Source organism: Callospermophilus lateralis, assembly GCF_048772815.1.
Source record: "Callospermophilus lateralis isolate mCalLat2 chromosome 5 unlocalized genomic scaffold, mCalLat2.hap1 SUPER_5_unloc_2, whole genome shotgun sequence".
Lineage (NCBI taxonomy): Eukaryota > Metazoa > Chordata > Mammalia > Rodentia > Sciuridae > Callospermophilus > Callospermophilus lateralis.
The window spans coordinates 146,323-166,298 of record NW_027510148.1 but is presented as its reverse complement, the minus strand read 5'-3'; the positions used below and the strand labels follow the sequence as shown (position 1 = coordinate 166,298).

Here is a 19,976-nt window from a genome sequence, read left to right as displayed (position 1 = left end):
CTCTCTAGCAACTGATTCCAATGACACTGCAGTAGACAAAATGCCAGAAAAAGGATTTAAAAAGATATTAAAAATAATGTATGAATTCAAAGATGATACAAATAGAAGATGAATAAAGTAATAAAAACCTTACAAGGCATAAGAGAACAGTGCGAAAATAGAGCTTCTTAAAAGAAATCAAACAGCAATCTTGGAAATAAATAGCTTAATATTTCAAATTTTTAAAAAAAAATAAGTCTAATTTTCAATTGTAGACTAGATTAGGCATAAGAAAAAAGATCAGAGTTGGAAGGCAATGATGAATGTCACCTTTAGTTAGTTATGACAATGAAAAGAAGAAGAAACAAAATATACAAAGTCCTTGGTACCTGATTTATAGACTAAACTCATGAATTATGAACATAGACAATAATGTATTAGTACAGGCTTATAGGCCATGCAATTTATTTGGAGAAAAAAATAGCAGAAAATTTCTTAAATTTTTTGAATGCTATGGATGTCCAGATACAGGAAGCATTTAGAACACCAAATGGACATGACCAGAATAGAACTTCACCACGTTCGTTTAAAAAAATTGCCCAAAGTACATTGAAAGCTGTAAAAAAGACCAAACCACTTATAGAATAAACTCATAAGAAGAACGTAAGAGTTATCAACAGAAACTTTGAAGGCCAGAGATAATGAAATGGTATATTTCAAGCCCTTAAGAGAAAAGAAAAAACAAAGACAAAAACTTAAGATGGATGGAAAGGGTGGCTATTATGTTAAGTAGAATATGTCAGAAACATAAATCAAATATCACATTCTCTATAACATATGCAATTTGAAAACAAATTAAGAATGACTAGGAAATGTAAAAGGGGTTGTTAGGGAAGAGGAAAGGTAAAAGGGGATGAAGAAATGAAGGGACAGATAGAAATGGAAGTAGGGAAAGTGGTTGGGATTCAAGTACTATTTACATATGTATGAAAATATCACTATAAAATCCACAGATTTGTATACACAGTAAGAGTTGATATCTATAGTAAAAAATAGAACATCTCTTTTTATTACAAGTCCACTTTGCTACAATGTCATTATACAGGAAAGACAACATACTAATTTGATTTTTTTTACTTATTTCTACACATAAATATAAGATTTCAGGGGCCAAGATTAAGTTAGCCTAAAATTTCTTCAGACAATATCATTTCTGATTATAAATTTCCTACAATTAATGGCTTAAATAATCATGAATTCTAGATTATTAAGAAAAAAATTTAAGAACAATATGAATGTAACACATTAATTTTTCCACTGTTCCTTTGCAATCCAAACTTTCTTACTCCTATTTATTTAGTTACTTTGGTACCTGGAATTGAGCCCAGGAGAGTTTGACCACTGACAGATATCCCAGTCCTTTTGTAATTTTTGAGAAAGTGTCTTGCTAAGTTGCTTAGGGACTTGCTAAATTGCTGAGGTTGACTTTGTACTTGCAGTCCTCTTGCCTCAGCCTCCTGAGCCACCTGATTACAGTCTTGCCAACACTGCACCTGGCATAATCTTACTTTTCTTATATAAGCCATTAATACCATGATCAATTCACTTTCAGAAGTCTTACCTGGGTGGATATTTTCAGGATGTTTAGATTCTACTTTTATATATTCAAGAATTAATTCCTTGAGGCTATAGATAAAAAATTAATCAAATTAGCATTTTAATTTTGATATAAAAACAATAACCAAACATCCAATATATAATAGTATTTTAAACAATCTTAGATCTTTTTTTATTAATTTTTTTATTGGTTGTTCAAAACATTACAAAGCTCATGACATATCATCTTTCATACATTTGATTCAAGTGAGTTTATATCAGAGCTTTATAATATGCACTTCAAATTTGTAAGCTCAGACATTTTATTAATTTGATAATTATTTGTAAATTGTATGGTTTTCTTTTGTTTTTGAGATGGGATTTCACAATGATGCACAGGCTAGTCTGGAATTCCTTGGTTCTAGAAATTCTCCTGCCTCATTCTCACCCCCAAGTAGCTGTGGTAAATACACATGCCATTGCACCCATAAGCTTATATTAAGAAAACAAAGTAAGATAAAATGATCATGAATTGAGAACAATATAGGTAAGTATATTAACTGATATAGCTAGAACTCAGAAAATGCCATGTAAATAATAGCTCTTTCTTCTTGCACAATTAATTTCTTTTAAAATTAAGGGCTTTTTCAAAAAAATAAGGGTTGTGCCACTTTAGTTTACAAAGTTTTTAGGAAGATTCACTCAGGTAATATTAAAACATGTCAAAAGAAATAAGAAAATAATGGCATAATTTGATCTTTTTATTCAACTAAAATTGGAATCCCAAATAAACCAATGTGTATTCTTCAGAGGTTCTAATATTCAAGTGTTGAAATTACTGAAAAATGCTTTTGAGTTCTAATTTTGGTTATTGATTGTAGTCTTTTTTGTGCTTTATGTCTCAGGGCAAATTAGACATTAAATAATTTATAACACTTTATTTATAAGTATCATATCTCTTTAAAGAATATATTCATCCCCTATTGTGAAACTAATCAATAACACCAAAAAATGGGAAATTAACCAATGCCAAGAATTGGCTAGGACTGCTACTATTTCTTCTCCACCTAGTTGAAAAGAATCAATGGATAATTTTTAGAGGAAGCTAAATCTCCATGTCGAGCTCTAACTGAATTGGAAGACCAAATCCTCTTTACACATGGATACTAATAAGCCATAATGAGGCTTAGCGCTCTAAGATTCAATGAATCTACTTTAAGCTCAGAGAACTTATTTCTTCCTTGTAAGGGAGAACTTGATATATTCTGAAAACTTTAGACTGACTGCAATAGTTTGGGAAATTTTCTTACTTTGGAAAGCAAATCACTAGACACATCCAACCTGGGAAACATTAATATTGGGCCTCCTGCAGTAAAAGAAAATATACTTCAAGTGATGAGAGATTTTGAGGAACAGATATTTTATGAAAGATGATTGGAAATTCTCATCTCTTCAGTGATATTGTTTGAAGCTATCTGATAGTTCTGAATGATTAGATTATGCAAGAAAAGACAAAGTCCTCAAAGGATAATGCACCAGGAAGGTCTAGGCTAACATGGGGGTTGTTCCACACAAAGGTTTGAGTTGTGGGACAGGGTCAGTGTTCTTAATTTGTGTGTGGCTAAAGCTAGGAGGCCAAGTTGCCAAAACCGAATTCTGCTGTTTGGGAATAATAGCTGAATAAACAAGCATATGTATATATGAACTAAAAATAGTGTTGTAACTTTTAAATGTAAGTGTGCATTACCATGAATACTCAGGGATTGGGATCAATCAGGATATTTTGTAGTAAAAGTTAATCATCACCAAACTGAAGAGCCAGTTCTAACAGCAACACCACAGCAATAGAATTGACAGAGGAAAATTAACATTTTAAAAGTCCTTCTACCTGCTCTTTAGACTTTAAGGAAATTCTCAGGTCCTTGGGAAATTAAAGAAGGGTAGTAGAAAAGCTAACTTTCATAGGAGAGTAAAAATATTTTCTGCTCAACTGGGCATTTTAAGACCCAAAAAGCTAATTATAAAAATCAAAGTGTGACACTATTTCCACTCCACAGTGAGGAGTTATACTTGGAATGAAAGAGATAAGACTGGGAATCATAATGACAAAGCTTTTTTAAAGAATCCTAAGATGCTGACGAGTGATGTGTCTCAGTGGTAGAGCAACTTACTAGCATGTATAAAGGAAAAAGTAAAAAAAAAAAAAGGGGGGGGGGAAGAAACCTCTGAGAAGACTATTGCATTTATCACTATTTTTGTCTAGACTTTTGTAGGGTTCCTGGCTGATGAACTCTAATAACTCATTATCGTTCCACATATAGCTGTACTATAAAATCTCACCTCATGTGTAAAATGCAATAGTTTTAATTATTTTCAGCCTCCAATCAATATTGATTGGTATTTTAATGTAAATACTTACCTTCTATCACCACTAGCAATAGCATAAGCTAATGCCATCTTCCCAAAGTTATCTGCAGCAGAGACATCAATACCACTCTGAAGAAGCATCTCAACTATGTGTTTTGATTTTTGTTCCAAAGCAAACATGAGGGCTGTTCTATAATAAGAGAGATAACTACAACTTTAAGTATTTTAATAAAGTTATTCAAAGAGCTAATTTATAATATTTTCCCAATTCGACATCTTACTTTACAGTACTAATAGACATAAACATCTAAGAGAACAAATATTCACTTTTGCAAATCATCTCAAAGTCTAAAAGGAAAAAAAAATCTCTTTTCCCAATGAGGGAGATGTTAACAAACTTAAAATCCTTCAATGGACAGTAACTATGATGAGGTCTTTTATCTGAAATTGGTAAAACATTCAATGAAGAGAGCTCTATTTCCTTCCTAGTGTGACACAAAGTACTGTAACTCACAGTCAGCTAAAGGTCAAGCAGAAAAGGCTATTTGCACGCTAATAATAATAATAAAAATAATAGTCATTATTTCAATTAATGGTACTGATAAGTATTTGCTAGACATTGAATGCAATGCAATATGTACAATTTCACAATCATCCTTCAAGCATGTATTATCCTATTTTTCATATCAGGAAATATATTTAGTCATAAGTATTGTTTTTAAGGTGATGTACTACAAAAGCTAGGAATAAAATCCAACTGTGTGAGAATCTAAGGCTTTTTTTCTCTTTAAAACCTGCCTATGTCTTATATTTATTAAAGAAAATATTTATTCCTTTGAAGCTACTTTTTTCCCTCTGTACCTTCCAATTAAAAGCAAAAGCACCAAAATATGTTAAAAATGAACTGCATTTGGCAGTAGATTACAGTTAGGAATAAACTAACATCAATATTCTACATGGAAAGCAATTTAGAACAGTCAACCAAATTAAAAAAATTAAAAATTTCCAATGCCTATTTATGATCTATGATCAATACATCTTTTCCAAAAGAAAAATAAATCAGACACAGAAGTTAAAAATATAATAGAAAAAAATGTAAACTAAAACTCCATATTTTACAAAACTAATAGTAATAGTAAAACTCTTTAGTTAATACAAAATCATGTAACGAACAAACTAATAAGAAATATCTGCCAATAATTTTGAATCATATTAATATACTTAGTTGTATTTCTCAATTTGAATAATTGATTTTTTTACCTTAATTGTGGTTTGTTTTTTATATCACTGTATTCTAAAAATGTTAATATTGACCTTCCCATTAAACAAGTCATTTTTCCTTGAGTTATTGTTACTATATAAATTATATAATATGTATATAAAGTACTATACCTTCCCTTCTGGTCAACTGCATGTATATTTGCTTTGTTCTGAATTAATGTTTCAACCATCTGCTGTCTGTTTTGCTCTATGGCAAGTAAAAGTGGTGTATAGCCACTCTGGAAAAAAACAAAAAGTTTACAAAATTATTCAACTGACCTGAACCTCTTACAAAGTGCTGTCTGAACAACGAATATAACAAATAATGTAAATTAAGAGTAACCTCTTCCTTCTCATCTCATTCCACTTTCATATTTTCTGACCCTTATCTTTGCAATGTCTCTCCTCTACTTAGAGTGGCCACATAAACTCTAGTCATTTCTTAAAGACAGAGACCTCTTTTCTCAATAGCCCTGTACCCTAAAACAATTAGTAAAGGATTTAAATATTATATCTAATAAGCCAAATTTTTAACTCTATATCATCAGGGTTTATTAATCTACATACCAAAGAATACATACTTTTTCAGAAATACCAACCCTTATCAGAAAGGTTCCTTGATTCACGGTTAGAGAAATTTTACAAGACTGTGCATTATATATCCAGTACTACAGAAATATCATTAGTATTGCTTAACACTTCTTTGACATTGATTTTTCATAGCAAACATTTACATGTGAAGAACTAAAGTTGCGGGTATACACTTTTCAATAAACATGGAAGTTTTCTTCATGTTACTTAAGTCCTCTTGATTCTATTCCATTTATGGTGTCAGAATCCCACATACCAATATCAGGCATTTGTGCTCCAAATTGTTCACAAAAGAAGTGGGCTCTGAATTGAAAGAATAGACTTTGAGTAGACTATGCTGCTTTTTTCTTAAAGGAAAGGAATTGAATCTTGTTTTCTGCTATTATTAGATAAAAAATATTTACCTTCCATGTTATAAAGATGAATACAAAAATATATTCTCCCTGGGAATCAGTGAAAGTCTGTCAGCTACTCAACTAATAGGGGGTTAACATCCAGAATATATAACACACACAACATTATACCCCCAAAACAACATATTCCAATAAATGGGCAAATGAACTGAGGAGACATTTTTCAAAAGAAGAAAATGAATGAACAACAAATATATAAACAAATGTTCAACATCTCTAGTAATCAGTGAAATGCTACAATAAGGGATAATATCACTCCATTTGGAATGGTAATGAGCAAGAATACAAACAACAATAAAGGCTGGCAAGGTTGTGTGGATAAAGAAACATTTGTACATCGTTGGAAACACTGAAGACTAGTATGTTCACTCTGCAAAGCAGTTTGAATATTCCTAAAAAATCTAGGGATCAAACCACAATAGAACCAAGAAATTTTACTCCTGGTTATTTTTGTAAAAGAACTAAATAAAATCAGCATACTATAGTGATATAGCTACTTCAAGTTTATAGTAGTCCAATTCTTAATGACTACGTTGTAAAATCAACCCAGATGCCCACTGATGGATGAAAAGATTTAGAAATTGTTGTATGTGTACACAATGTCATTCTACTCACCCATATAGAATAATTAAATTATGGAATTTGCTAGTTAGTGGGTGGAAATAGAGAATATCATATTAAGTTTAAAAAGTCAAACTCAGAAACTAAAGGGTTGAATGAATTCTCTAATATGTGGAAGCAAGGGTAAAATGAAGAAAAGGAGGAAGGAAGGATAGGATTTCAAAAAGACACAGGGAAGATCAGTAGTTTAGTAGGAGGAAATTGAGGTTCCAATTAGAAGGATAACAAAGGAGAATCGACAAATAATGAATTCTTAAAAAATTAAGTTATGTGCATATATAAATATACCACAGGAAATTTCATCTTTCTGTTTAAGTTAAAAGAACCAATCAAAACTAAATAAATAGAGAAGGGAGCATATGTCTATCAGAGTAGAGGAAAGAGAACAATGGAGGACAGGAAGGACAGAGGGAGAAAGGGTCAGGAAAGGAATTGAATCTTGAACTGAAATCAAATTTCATGCATGTATAATTTTGTTGGGATAAACCTGACAAAACTACTAAGTATAACAATGACTATATATACTACTATGTATTCAACTTCTATGTATAACTATTACAATCTAATAAAAATAAGATCATTACATATATCCTCAGTTTCAATGGTAATTCTGGGACCCTAATGAACATCTGGTTTTCAAGATTCTTTTGCTCTTATGGCATTTTAGTTGCTACTTAAAACAATTTATAAATTGAGGCAAAATGTAACTCAGAAATTTTGTATATTGATGAGCTTCACAGTGATCTATATGGATGAACTGTTTTTTTGCATAATGAAAGACACTAAAGACACTAAACCAATTGCATTTTTAAGGGACAAAACTGAAGAGAAAGAGATAGTATTGCTTGCAGTGTGAATAATTGTTTTTTTTTAAATTTATAACAATCTGTAACCTAAACAGGCTTTAAAAATTCCAATGTGGGGCTGGGGATGTGGCTCAAGCGGTAGGGCGCTCGCCTGGTATGCGTGAGGCCAGGGTTTGATCCTCAGCACCACATACAAACAAAGATGTTGTGTCTGCCAAAAACTAAAAAATAAATATTAAAATTTTCTCTCTGTCTCTCTCTCTCTCTCTCTCTCTCTCTCTCTCTCTCTCTCTCTCTCTTCCAGAGACTGCACTAGATGCTTAAAAATCATGCCCTGTTGGAAGAGGAAAGGGGAGTTCTATTCATTTCTCCTTTGTGTTTGGCAGCTCAAAGACCATCTAAAAGGGGCCAACAATATGAGTGGTTGAGGGGGAATGCAGTCAAGGCCTAAATCCAGAAAGGCTATGCTCTGGGGCTCCAGTGATTGTAGAATCATCCCCCATGAACCACAATTAGATTTCTTGGGAGGCTTCTGAGAACCAGATCCATTGAAGAAATAGGCTGCTGTGTAACCTATAAGTAGGTCAATCTAGTTTCTTCAAAGAAAGCCAGGTGCAACAAAACCTAATTAGATCTGAGGCCAACTAGATCTCAGTGCCAGCAGCTAGAACATCCCTTAATGAAAGCTGCAGAAGTGGTAGCCCAGGAGTGCATCAAACTGGTCCTAATGGACACTACTAACTCATCCCACTTCATGCAGGAAAGAAGAAAATATCTCATATGTAAAACAGCTTCAATTTTAGGCCACTCTAACTAGTAACAAAAAAAAGCAGGAAGAGGTTAACACCCGCTTCCTTTGCTCTATCAGTAGATAACTAAAAGTTATACATAATTTTAGAACATAATTTTTAGTTGTAGATGGACATAATACTTTCATCTTATTTATTTATTTTTATGTGATGCTGAGGATCAAATGAAGTGCCTCATATGTGCTAGGCAAGGGCTCCACGACTGAATAACCATCCCAGCCCTCTCATTCTCTCTTATCTTCTGGTAACAACCAAATTCTATTGTTCTCTCTCCCTCTCTCCCAATACCTTTTTTCTTCTATTTTCCTTATCTTCTTCTAAACATTACTGCCAAATATCTTCTGCACTCTCTCTGTTCGCTTTCTTATAAATCTTAACTAGTTAACTTTGTAAGACATTTCTTTTTTTCTACTTAACTGCATTTTTAACATTGTAGCTCCTGCCCCCCACCTTTAATGCTAATACAATCGTTAGTATTGTAGGTTATATGACTGACACCTGCTATTGGCTTTAAAGCCAAGCTAGTTCATGGTTATTGTTTATAATTTGACAATTGCTAAATTCACTACTCCTCTTTATGGCTACATTAATGTTGACACGTCAGAGCAGGATCTAGGTATTAATGTTAACTCTGAGGTATATTATTTGGAACAGTTATCACTATTGTTTCTTTCAACCCTATTCTGTGATGTGTTGAGAAGCCACAGGGACACTAAGAGTTCACAGGTTAAAAAATGTGCTGCTGAACTAAACATTTTCTGATATTACTTTAACCCAAACAAGTGAGGAGAAACATCCCCTGAACTATCAACAAGAATCCAAGGACGAACAAAAGAGAGGAAACTCAGGGCCCATGCACATAAGTTTGTCAAAGTAAACCAAAGTACCATGTATAATTATAAAACTATAATAATAATTTTAAAAAAAAAGAAAATTGCCAACTTCTAAATTCTAAAATTTAATCCCATTTCAAAGATTTTTATTGTTTGTTATACAATCCAAATAATTTTTAATTGATAAAAATACCAAGAAAAGTATGAATTCTTTATAAAAATATACTATAATACAAGAGTTGTATATTTATTTATAGAGGAAATATAGATCATCTGAGAGAATGCTACATTTTGCCAGCCGCAAACTAGAGAGCACTCATCTGTGCTATGTAGGAGGCACTCTCTGCCCACCACACCACACAGTAATATGGCTCAAAGGGGACCTCATTTGGATCCAGATTTCTGCCTCAGTCATCTCAATTTTAAATATGGACACAATGCTTAGATGTAAATTAAATAAATTCATGAGATAAAAATGATGAAGAAGATGGACAGAAATTTCAACAACTGTTTCTATTCTGATCAAGAAAACCCTGCTTAAAAATCCACATTGGTTGAAGAATGTCACACTTAAAACAAACGTATTTTAAATATTTTGGAAATAATCATGTTTGGTGTATACCGTAGTTCTGGCTTCTATATTTGCATTGAGTGAAAGCAGTTTTTCTGCTAGTGATGTTTTCTTCAGAGAAAGAGCAAAGTGAAGAGGAGTTTCATTTCGGTTGTTGTGAGCATTTGGATCGGCACCATTTTCTAAAAGGATAGTTGCACATTTCTCTTCCAGATATTGTAGGGCCTGTTGGGTTTATACCAAGAAATAAACTGTAAATTTTGACAATCCAAGAAAAACATATCATATGTTTTACTAATTAATCATATTAAATAGAATTAATCACTTTTTCTTCTAAGCATTTCTATCATTTTTTTTCTGCAGATATTCTTGGCTACATCTACCTTCATCAATGGTGTGTTGCCATCACGGTCACAGAGGTGAATATTACATTTTTTCTTCACTAAAAAAGTAACCAATTCTGGGTGGCCAAAGGCACAGGCATAATGTAGAGCAGTCCTATGAAGGCAAGAGGCTTTGTTAGAAGTTCATAAAGCATGCTCTCATAATACATGATTATTTATGCAATTATCAACATTAAATAGTATGCAAGTCCTCTACTATTTTCTAAAGAAAGAAAAATATTTACTAGCTGTTAGTACACACTAAGTTAATAAATGAGCAGCCTATTCTGTTGATTTTTTCTTTTGTCTGTCTTTTTTTGGATACTGCTAGGGACTGAAGCCAGGAGCACTCTATCCAGGAACCATATCCTAAGCCCATTTTTATTATTATGATTTTTTTTTTTTTAATTTTGAGGCAGAGTCTCCATAAGTTGCCCAGGCTGTCATTGAACTTGCAATGCTTCTGCTTCATTCTCCCAAGTAACTAGAAATATAGGCATGAGCTACTGGGTCTGGTCCCATTGATCTTTTATTTTTTTTTTTTTTTTTTTTTTTGGTGCTGGCATAGAAACCAGGACCTGGAGCCTCCTAGATAAAGTCTCTACCATGGAGCTATATCCCATCCCAGAGTGTCCTACTTGCCTGGAAAGAGCATGTACCTTGAATTTAGCTCAACATTTGCTTGAATTCTACTTTAACCTCTGTGACATGCTATTTAGTTCTCCTATCCATCAATTTTATCTCCAGTAAAATACTGATTAAAATTAGTAGTTACCTACTGAGATGATAATGTGATACTTAAAATTAAAATCTATGTAAAATATTTGAACAGTTTCTAGCACAAGCAACAGCTCAATAATTGTTGGCTATTGTAATTATTACTATTACTATAAATCAACAGAGTATTTCACTTAATGAAGAAGTACTATTATAGTGATTTTACAAATATCTTGTAGGGACTATGTATTTCAATTAGTCTTAGATGCTCTTTTTTTCTATCATTTTGACATCACTGACATTGGAAAGCTACTACAAGTATAATGGCAGCATTCAATTTTTTTATTCATACATGAAATAAAGGACCATCACACAGTACCTTACCTTAAGTGAAATGTGATACACACAAGAGGTCTATAGTGGTTATAGTCATATGAGTGGCATTTAAATTAATTTTAGTTGTTAAAAAACTATAGGTAAGGACAGATGAATGAAAAACAATATAATAAAAGACCAAATTAAAACCATAGTAATCCTTGCTTTTCTTTTTTTAAAGAAATGTAAAGCTAAAGGAAATGTAGGACTCAAATGAATTAGCATGGTTCAATCTATTCAATATTTAGATTTACAGGATATACATAAATCAGGTATTTCCAATCTTCAGTTTTTAACCCTGTCTTAACTTTTAAAATGGGCAGTTTATAATTTCCTACCATCAGAGTGCTTCTGTTTAAAATGGAAGAGGAAAAGTTTTACTTGAAATTGAGTCCTATCTCTGAAGTTTTAAATTTCTGATCAATCAAACATAAAGCTTTTAAGGAAGAGTCTTAAGAGTCATTATGTCAATTACATACTAGATTCAGAGTATGGGTATAAATTAATAAAATAAAAGAACAGATAAGTAAAATTGAGTTCAGTTTTTTAAGCAAAAAATTATGAAGGAAAGCAATAATTTGGCAGTAGTAATAACCTTTATTACTTGTTCTCTTTTTTATCAGCATGCCACTAAAACAGGATTATTAACCTATAATTGCATGTATGTAACAAAACATATCTATAAGAAATGTAATAATATCTATAAGCACAGATGAAAAGTTCCCCTTTGCTTCTACATAGAAATGTACTAGAAGAAACAAAGTGCCTTTTTATACATTTTATATTGGCAAGAACTTTCCTAAGAAAGAAAGAACTGAAAAGAAGACTTCTTTTTTCTGACCTGTTTTAAAAATCTTTTATTTATTTATTTATTTGTTTATTTATTTATTTAATTTTGGTGCTGAGGATTGAATGCATGGCCTTGAGTTTGCTAACGCCAAAATGACATATATTGGACAATGTACTCTTTTTCCAGATGCTCAAGTAACATATAAACATAGAAAAAAAAATTGTGTTTCTGGTAAGAGAAGGAATTTAATTTAACAAGAAATGAACTATATTTCAGAGCTACAAAATTTTGAGGATGCAGAGAAGTTGTAATTACTCTGCAGCTTAAGGTTCAGCTACTTAAGACTCACTCCTCAAATAGATGATTTGATGCTAAGTTCTGTGCAACATTTATAAAGTATATGTTTCTACCCACCAATTTTAGTATACTAAATATGCTTTCAGATATTTTCATGTATTGTATTTTATCCTGATGTACTCACTTATATTTTGGATGTTGGCAAAGAAGTAATTTGTAAAAGTTTACAAAGTATTTAGATACCCAGATTGGCAAGACTTTGTCTACTACATAAACATTTTCGTAGTGTCATCATGATCTTAAATACTGTAAGTAGGAGGGACTCAAAAATGTTATAACCCTGATATTTTAATTAGTTTTTTATCTTAAAATTTTTGTGAAATTGGTAACCATAGAAACACATGGAGACAATGAATATTCCTTTTCACAAGGGCACAGACCTACTATGGATAGCCTTTTTTCCCTTGAGAACAAGGCAGAGCAAGGGACATTAGAAGAGAATCAGGCAGCTTGTGTAGCCTGGGAACCTTCTGTTTGCTGCTCTCTTGTTCTTCTGACTGAAGGCCTACACTGCCTGATCCTGTGGACCAATGCTCTGCTCTCTCTGTTCAAATAAACAAATAAACAGTAAGAGATAACTTCAGAAAGTATATTGGAACAGGGGAATCAACAATTTTGTGCAGAAAGATTTTGGCACATTTTTTAAAAGTGTAAGCTGCCTGAAATGGTACAAAATTAGGAAAGCAACATCTTTTTGATGCTTAGAAAGTGGGAAAGCTGCCAGTGAACTCTATTGTCTGCTCTCTTGAAAAGTAACTTAAGTGAATGAAATATTTGCAAAAAATTCAGGGCTATTCAACAAGCCTTGCTATGAAGTTGGTTGGCTAATGAAGATGACATCAAGTTATCCTTCAGAATTTGATGAACTAGTGAGTTAGGCATGTGAGAAATAAGTAATATCTAGTGAGGAGTGAAAGTGTTCCTCCTAAATGTACTAGTGTGAATTAAGGTAAAAAACAAAAGAACAACAACAAACGTGGAGCCATGTTCTTAATTCAAAGAGTTCTAATAAAGGTTCCTCAGTAGACAACAGATGGTGGGTTATATTTGAAGAATTTTTTTAGTCCTCTTGTTGCTATATTATGAGTAATATTTTTTCTCATTATGGACTTTTCTTCAATGTATGTTACCTATTTGCAAAAATGTGTATATTAACAATAAACTGCTGTATGTACTTAATCATTAAACAATTAGTTTAACAATTAGGAATTATATGTCCCTGGGAAACCAGCTACAGATTTGTTTTTGTTTTACTGATCATTAAGTCTGCCTGGGTGCTAGACATCCAAGGTTTGCAGGTACCTGGTACAGAAGCCTCCATGGGGGTATGAAAGTCAAGTATCCTATTGAAAGAAGGATTGGTCTCCCTCCTGCTCTGCCCCCATGGGCACAGCTTCAATAGTGAAGACCCATTACCCTGCTTTTCCCAGTTGGCCCCTTGCCCTTCAGCCCCTGACTTCCCATATCCCATACCTGTGCTTTCTGTCCGTGTCATCAACGTGACTTCCATGTCTTATAAAATATTTCACTCGACGTAAGTCACCATTTCTCACTGCCTGGTGAAATTTATAAGTCCTATTTTTTAAGCGATAGGCATTTATTTTTCTCCAGGTGGAGTTCATAGATACTTGCTCCCATAGGGGGCTTCCTCTTCCTCCAAATCAAATTCTCCGAACTAAATCGCTGCAAAGCGCCCAACCCAAAGGTAGAGCCGCTGCGAGAATAGTACGGTAAAATAGCCGTTGCCAGGCAACACCAATAAACAGAACTGTTTGTGGGGGGCATGGCCTCTTGCTGCATAGAATCAGCTAGGCCACCAGTGATTGGCTCCTGGCAGATTCACCACCTACTAGTCAGCTATTGGCTCTTCTGTCCAGTAGTAGATGGAAGTGTAAGATATGAAGTATTATAGGTGGCGCTAGAGCGGAAGTAAAAGTGGTTGCCTCAGGCCCAATACATCCAATATTGATGGAGGAAGGAAAGTTTCACCTTGACATCACAGCTTTGTTAACCAAACATAGTAGCTGCCCAACACAGGTGTGCAGTGCAACCAGGGAGCTTCCCACGGGAGCCACTGTGTGAGAGGTTCCTTAATTAAGAACTGCTAAGGGAGACAGGATGAAAGTTTGGAGCCTAACAAAGAGACCAGGAACTGGGGAATCTCCAGGCAAGATACAGAGATAGTACCAGGTGCTCAAGTCATAGAAATGACCCCTAAAAAGAGACTCATGAGGTGCAGTCTCCCTGCAGGGACTGGCAGGTACTACTCCCTGCTTCCAGAATCCCTGCACCAGGACCAATCTTTCCACCCTGGTTACCTCCACCCTCCTGAGAGCAGAGACATCACTTTACAACAGACAACCCCTTCTATTGGATGAGAAGAGAAGCATGAAAGATACAGATCTCTAAAATTAACAACAACCCTGGTTTCTTCCTTTGAGGTTTTTTCCCCTCTTCTACTCCTCTATCCTCTGGCCCTCACATCCCCAACATATGTGAAAACAAAAACTTTGCATGAAATAGGACTTAGAGGACTGAGTCATCTGAATAATATAGTATAGAGTTATTGTATCTGCCCTTTTTTCTTTTCCTTTTTCTTCTTTCATTTTTCTTTCCCCTTCCATAATTTGCTATTTTAACATGTGCATTTTTCTAAATACATATGTGTGTTGGTTTTATGTACTCTACTGTCTTCCCAAGTACTTGTCTACCCTAAATTACTTCCTGTCTATTCTCTTGCTACTAACCCTCTCCATTAGATTTCTTTTTTACACTTCCTAAGGTATATTAACTCTATATGCTCACATCCTACCTCCTCAGGATATCATCTTATACTCCACCCCCAGTTCATTGTCCACCATCAGAAACAGTAAACCTTTTTACAAAACTACTGATTATATTTTAGATAATAATTGAATCCAACATTTCTGTACATTGACACTAAACTGTAAACGTCTTAATAACAAGTTGTTCATAGGTGGTATATTTTTGATATTGGGTTCTGTTAACATTGTCCTTCCCCACAAAGGAAAAGACCCCCACAAAGGAAAGGTCTTGGAACCCTACAAGAGCACTACAAACCTATAGGGTAAAACCAATAACACTCCAGACGCACAGAGATGAAAAGGAAGACACATGAGCAACATGAAAAGAAAAAGAAAGAAAATGCCCCAGTGATGGCGAGGATGTGGGGAAAAGGGTACTCTTGTACATTGCTGGTGGGACTGAAAAATGGTGTGGCCAATTTGGAAAGCAGTATGGAGATTCCTGGGAAAGCTGGGAATGGAACCACCATTTGACCCAGCCATTGCCTTTCTCGAACTATTCCCTGAAGACCTTAAAAGAGCGTACTACAGAGATACTGCCACATCGATGTTCATAGCAGCACAATTCACAATTGCTAGACTGTGGAACCAACCCAGATGCCCTTCGATAGATGAATGGATAAAAAAAAAAAAATGTGACATTTATACACCACGGAGTATTACGCAACACTAAAAAATGACAAAATCATGAAATTTGCAGGGAAATGGATGACACTAGAGCAGATTATGCATAGTGAAGCTAGCAAATCCCTAAAAAACAAATACGAAATGTCTTCTTTGATATAATGAGAGCAACTAAGAACAGAGCAGGGAGAAAGAGCAAGAAGAAAAGATTAACATTAAACAAAGACATGAGGTGGGAGGGAAAGGGAAATTGCATGGAAATGGAGGGAGACCCTCAATGTTATACAAAATTACATATAAGAGGTTGTGAGGGGAAGGGGAAAATAAACAAGGAGGGAAATGAATTACAGTAGATGGGGTAGAGAGAGAAGATGGGAGGGGAGGGGAGGGGAGGGAGGATAGTAGAGGATAGGAAAAGTAGCAGAATACAACAGTTACTAATAGGGCATTATGTAAAAATGTGGATGTGTAACTGATGTGATTCTGCAATCTGTATTTGGGGTAAAAATGGGAGTTCATAATCCACTTGAATCTCATATTGAAATATGATATGTCAAGAGCTTTGTAATATTTTGAACAACCAATTAAAAAAACCCTAATAACTCCCACTAAGGCATCTACTGCTTTCTCACATAGAACCAAAAATAATTAGTTCAATAACTATCTATAGTATAAACAAAATATTTGCTAAAACAATTTATGATTTAAATGGTGAATGAGAGAACAGAGGTAGGGTAGTATGCAATATTCACGAGGGAGGAAGATAGAAGCTAGTAGTAAAAATTCACAGGAAGTGTGGGATAATAACCGACAGAGATTGACTGTTGGTTGGAGAAAGAAAGTCCAAGAAAATAGAAATAATAAAGGAAGAATACAAACAAAGAGAAAAAAATAAAGACATGAGAATACAACAACATTCATATATCATTGTCTTCCACACACTGATGCATAAAAAACAACCTGTTCCAAATATGGTAGAGATTAGTAAATTAAAAAATAAAATAAAATAAATCTTGCTGTAAAGTCGAACTGTCAGTGTTCATCAGTTTCTCAGCCCTATCTCTGACATCTCTTGGGATCACCAAACCCAGATCAGCCCTTGCAAACCCAGCCTCTATCCTACCAATCTGAGCTTCAGATACTTCAGGATTGGCCACGCTGCAGTCCCAAGATCTCAATGCTACTCGTACTTGATGAGAGACCAGGAGGGATACATGCAAAGGAGCAACTCTGAGATGCAGCAGCAGAAGACAATGGCCACCAGCACTCTCACCAGGAAGACCCCAGGCTCCTCCAAACCTTCTGGCACCCCCACACTGGACCTGCATGTCCCAGCAGGAGTCGCCAGGCAGAGGCTCTTGTGGTGGTAGACGTGCTGGCACCCAGGCCCTACCACTGGCTGGTGTCCCGAAATGGGTGCAGCCATATGCAACCAAACCTTAAGTCTCCCTCGAAGTAGTCCTCTAGGCTATGGTAGCAGCGGTAGTGGTGGTGGTTGCTGGCAGCGAGTCAGCAGTAGTGGTGGTTGCAACGGTAGCTACAATAGCAACTGAGGGGTCATTGTCTCTAGGTGAACTCCAAGGTCAGCAGCATTGTAGGCTTCAGTTGCATCCAAGGCAGTGGTTTCCTTCTGTGGCAGTAGCATCCAGAAAGAAGACCTCCATATGATCTCAGGTTGGCAGCAGCGGAATCAGAGGCAGCAATGGAGTTAGCAGAGCAAGTGGCGGTTTATTGACAGGAGACTTCCGGTTCAGCAGCAGCCACCTCGGAGTTAGCAAAGGAATTCACCTCAGAGGTAACTGAGGCCTTGCCCAGAGAGGAGACCTCCAGCACCGCAGTGACTTCTGCAGCAACCCAGAAAGAAGATCTCTAGGTGATCTTAGGCTGGCGGCAGCAGAATCAGAGACTGCAATGGCGGTTGCGGTGCCCGGCGGCGGTTGACTGACAGGAGACTTCCGGTTCAGCAGCAGCTACCTCGGAGTTAGCAAAGGAATTCACCTCAGAGGTAACTGAGGCCTTGCCCAGAGAGGAGACCTCCAGCACGGCAGTGACTTCTGCAGCAACCCAGAAAGAAGATCTCTAGGTGATCTTAGGCTGGCGGCAGCGGAATCAGAGACTGCAATGGCGGTTGCGGTGCCCGGCGGCGGTTGATTGACAGGAGACTTCCGGTTCAGCAGCAGCTACCTCGGAGTTAGCAAAGGAATTCACCTCAGAGGTAACTGAGGCCTTGCCCAGAGAGGAGACCTCCAGCACGGCAGTGACTTCTGCGGCAGCCCAGAAAGAAGACGTCCAGGTGATCTTAGGCTGGCGGCAGCGGAATCAGACAGCAATGGCGGTTGGGGTGCCAGCGGCGGTTGATTGACAGGAGACTTCCGGTTCAGCAGCAGCTACCTCGGATGTACCGAAGGAATTCACCTCCGAGGTACCTGAGGCCTTGCCCAGAGAAGAGACCTCTGGGAACGTCAGTGACTTCTGCGGTAGCCCAGAAAGAAGATGTCCAGGTGATCTCAGGCCGGCAGCTACAGAATCAGAGGCAACAATGGTGAGGGCGGCGGTTGATAGACAGGAGACTTCCGGTTCAGCGGCTTATTTTTAATTTTTCTTAGTTAATTACATTTTTTATACTGTGTGTAGTTTGTTTTTTATTTATTTATGTCTAAATAATTTATTTATTATTTATTTAGATAATAAATAATTTATTGTAGATAGAATACATATTTGACAGATTTGACGTTCTTTTAATAAATTTAGATTTTTTTAGTTAAATGTACTACTATTTAATTTCAGTGATTTAAAAAAATTACGAAAAATTCTGAACCTGTTTTTGTTTTTTAGTGCGTTCCAGTTATAAATAATGGTGGGGTCATGGTTAACATTTTCATAAGTACACATAGTTTTCTTCATTTCAATACTCAGTACTCCCTCTTTTCATGCTTTCTTCTGTCCCCTTAGTACCTTTGTCCACCACTAGTGTTCTTCCATTTATTTATTTATTTATTTTCATTAAAAAAATTGTTCCTTTTAGATCTATATGACAGTAGATTTTATTTTGAAATGTTGTACATACCTTAAGCATAACTTATTCTAATTAGGATCCCATTCTTGCAATTGGACATGATACAGAGATTCATTGGTGTTATATTCATATATGAATATAGGAGTGTTATGTCTGATCCATTCTATTGTCTTTCCTATTCCCATCCATTCTCCCTTGCCTTTATGTTCCTTTGTCTAATCAATTGAACATATATTCTTTTATCCCCCTGCTCCTTATTGTATGATAGTATCCACAGAGAGAATATTGGGCCTTTACTTGGAGGGGGATGAGGATTGCTTATTTTGCTTACCATGATATTCTCTAGTTCCTTCCATTTGCCAGAAAATGCTATAATTTTATTCTTCTTTATGGCTGAGCAATATTCCATTGGGATTAGTGGAAAGTGGCCTTTCTCACAGCTCTATGACTCTGTGAGAAAACTATTTCTCTCTGAGAGGAGTGAAAAAAAGCACTTGACTGATACTCAATAGTCGACAGATAACCTTGAAGACTGGGAAACTGACGGTACATCAGACAAAGATGAGAATAGAATTTTAGCTGAGCCCCTAGAAATTGTGAGGAAAATTAGTAGACAAAATCAAAAAATAGTAAAAAGTGCTGGGGAATTCTTGGCATGGGAAATCCCAGGATCAGAGGGGAAGCCAGCACTGAGCTGATCTAGAGGCTATTTGGCTCATTAAAATGCATGAAATTCAGCTGGGTCTGTCTAAGCCCAGCATGGAGACATTTTGGTATTTCCATGCAACAGTAGCACTCAAACTGGATTGGGAACTTAGATCCATGAGTTTGCTGCTAAGTCCAATACATGAATTCAGCAGACACCAACCAGGAGCTCTAAACTGAGCCTAACAAATTAGCAGAATTTCTGGCACAGAGAATTTCTGGCATGGAGACCATTTTGCAGGGGGTCATACAGGTTGGAAAGGCCAGAGGAAACCCACGCTCCAATGCTCCCTTGAACCTGGCAGCACTTAGGACTAGTTGTAGGCAACTCAGTGAAA

At 35.6% G+C, this 19,976-nt stretch overlaps 1 protein-coding gene across 1 annotated transcript in view; it reads left to right on the top strand.

Annotated features, from left to right (window-relative positions):
• Nucleotides 1–18,313: 18,313 nt before the first annotated feature.
• LOC143639841 (olfactory receptor 14C36-like) overlaps nucleotides 18,314–19,976 on the top strand; it is a 93,847-nt gene continuing 92,184 nt past the window's right edge. Inside the window, exon 1 of the mRNA XM_077107881.1 lies at nucleotides 18,314–18,459. Within this exon, the coding sequence (XP_076963996.1) occupies nucleotides 18,314–18,459 (146 nt within the window). The remainder of the gene's footprint in view (nucleotides 18,460–19,976) is intronic.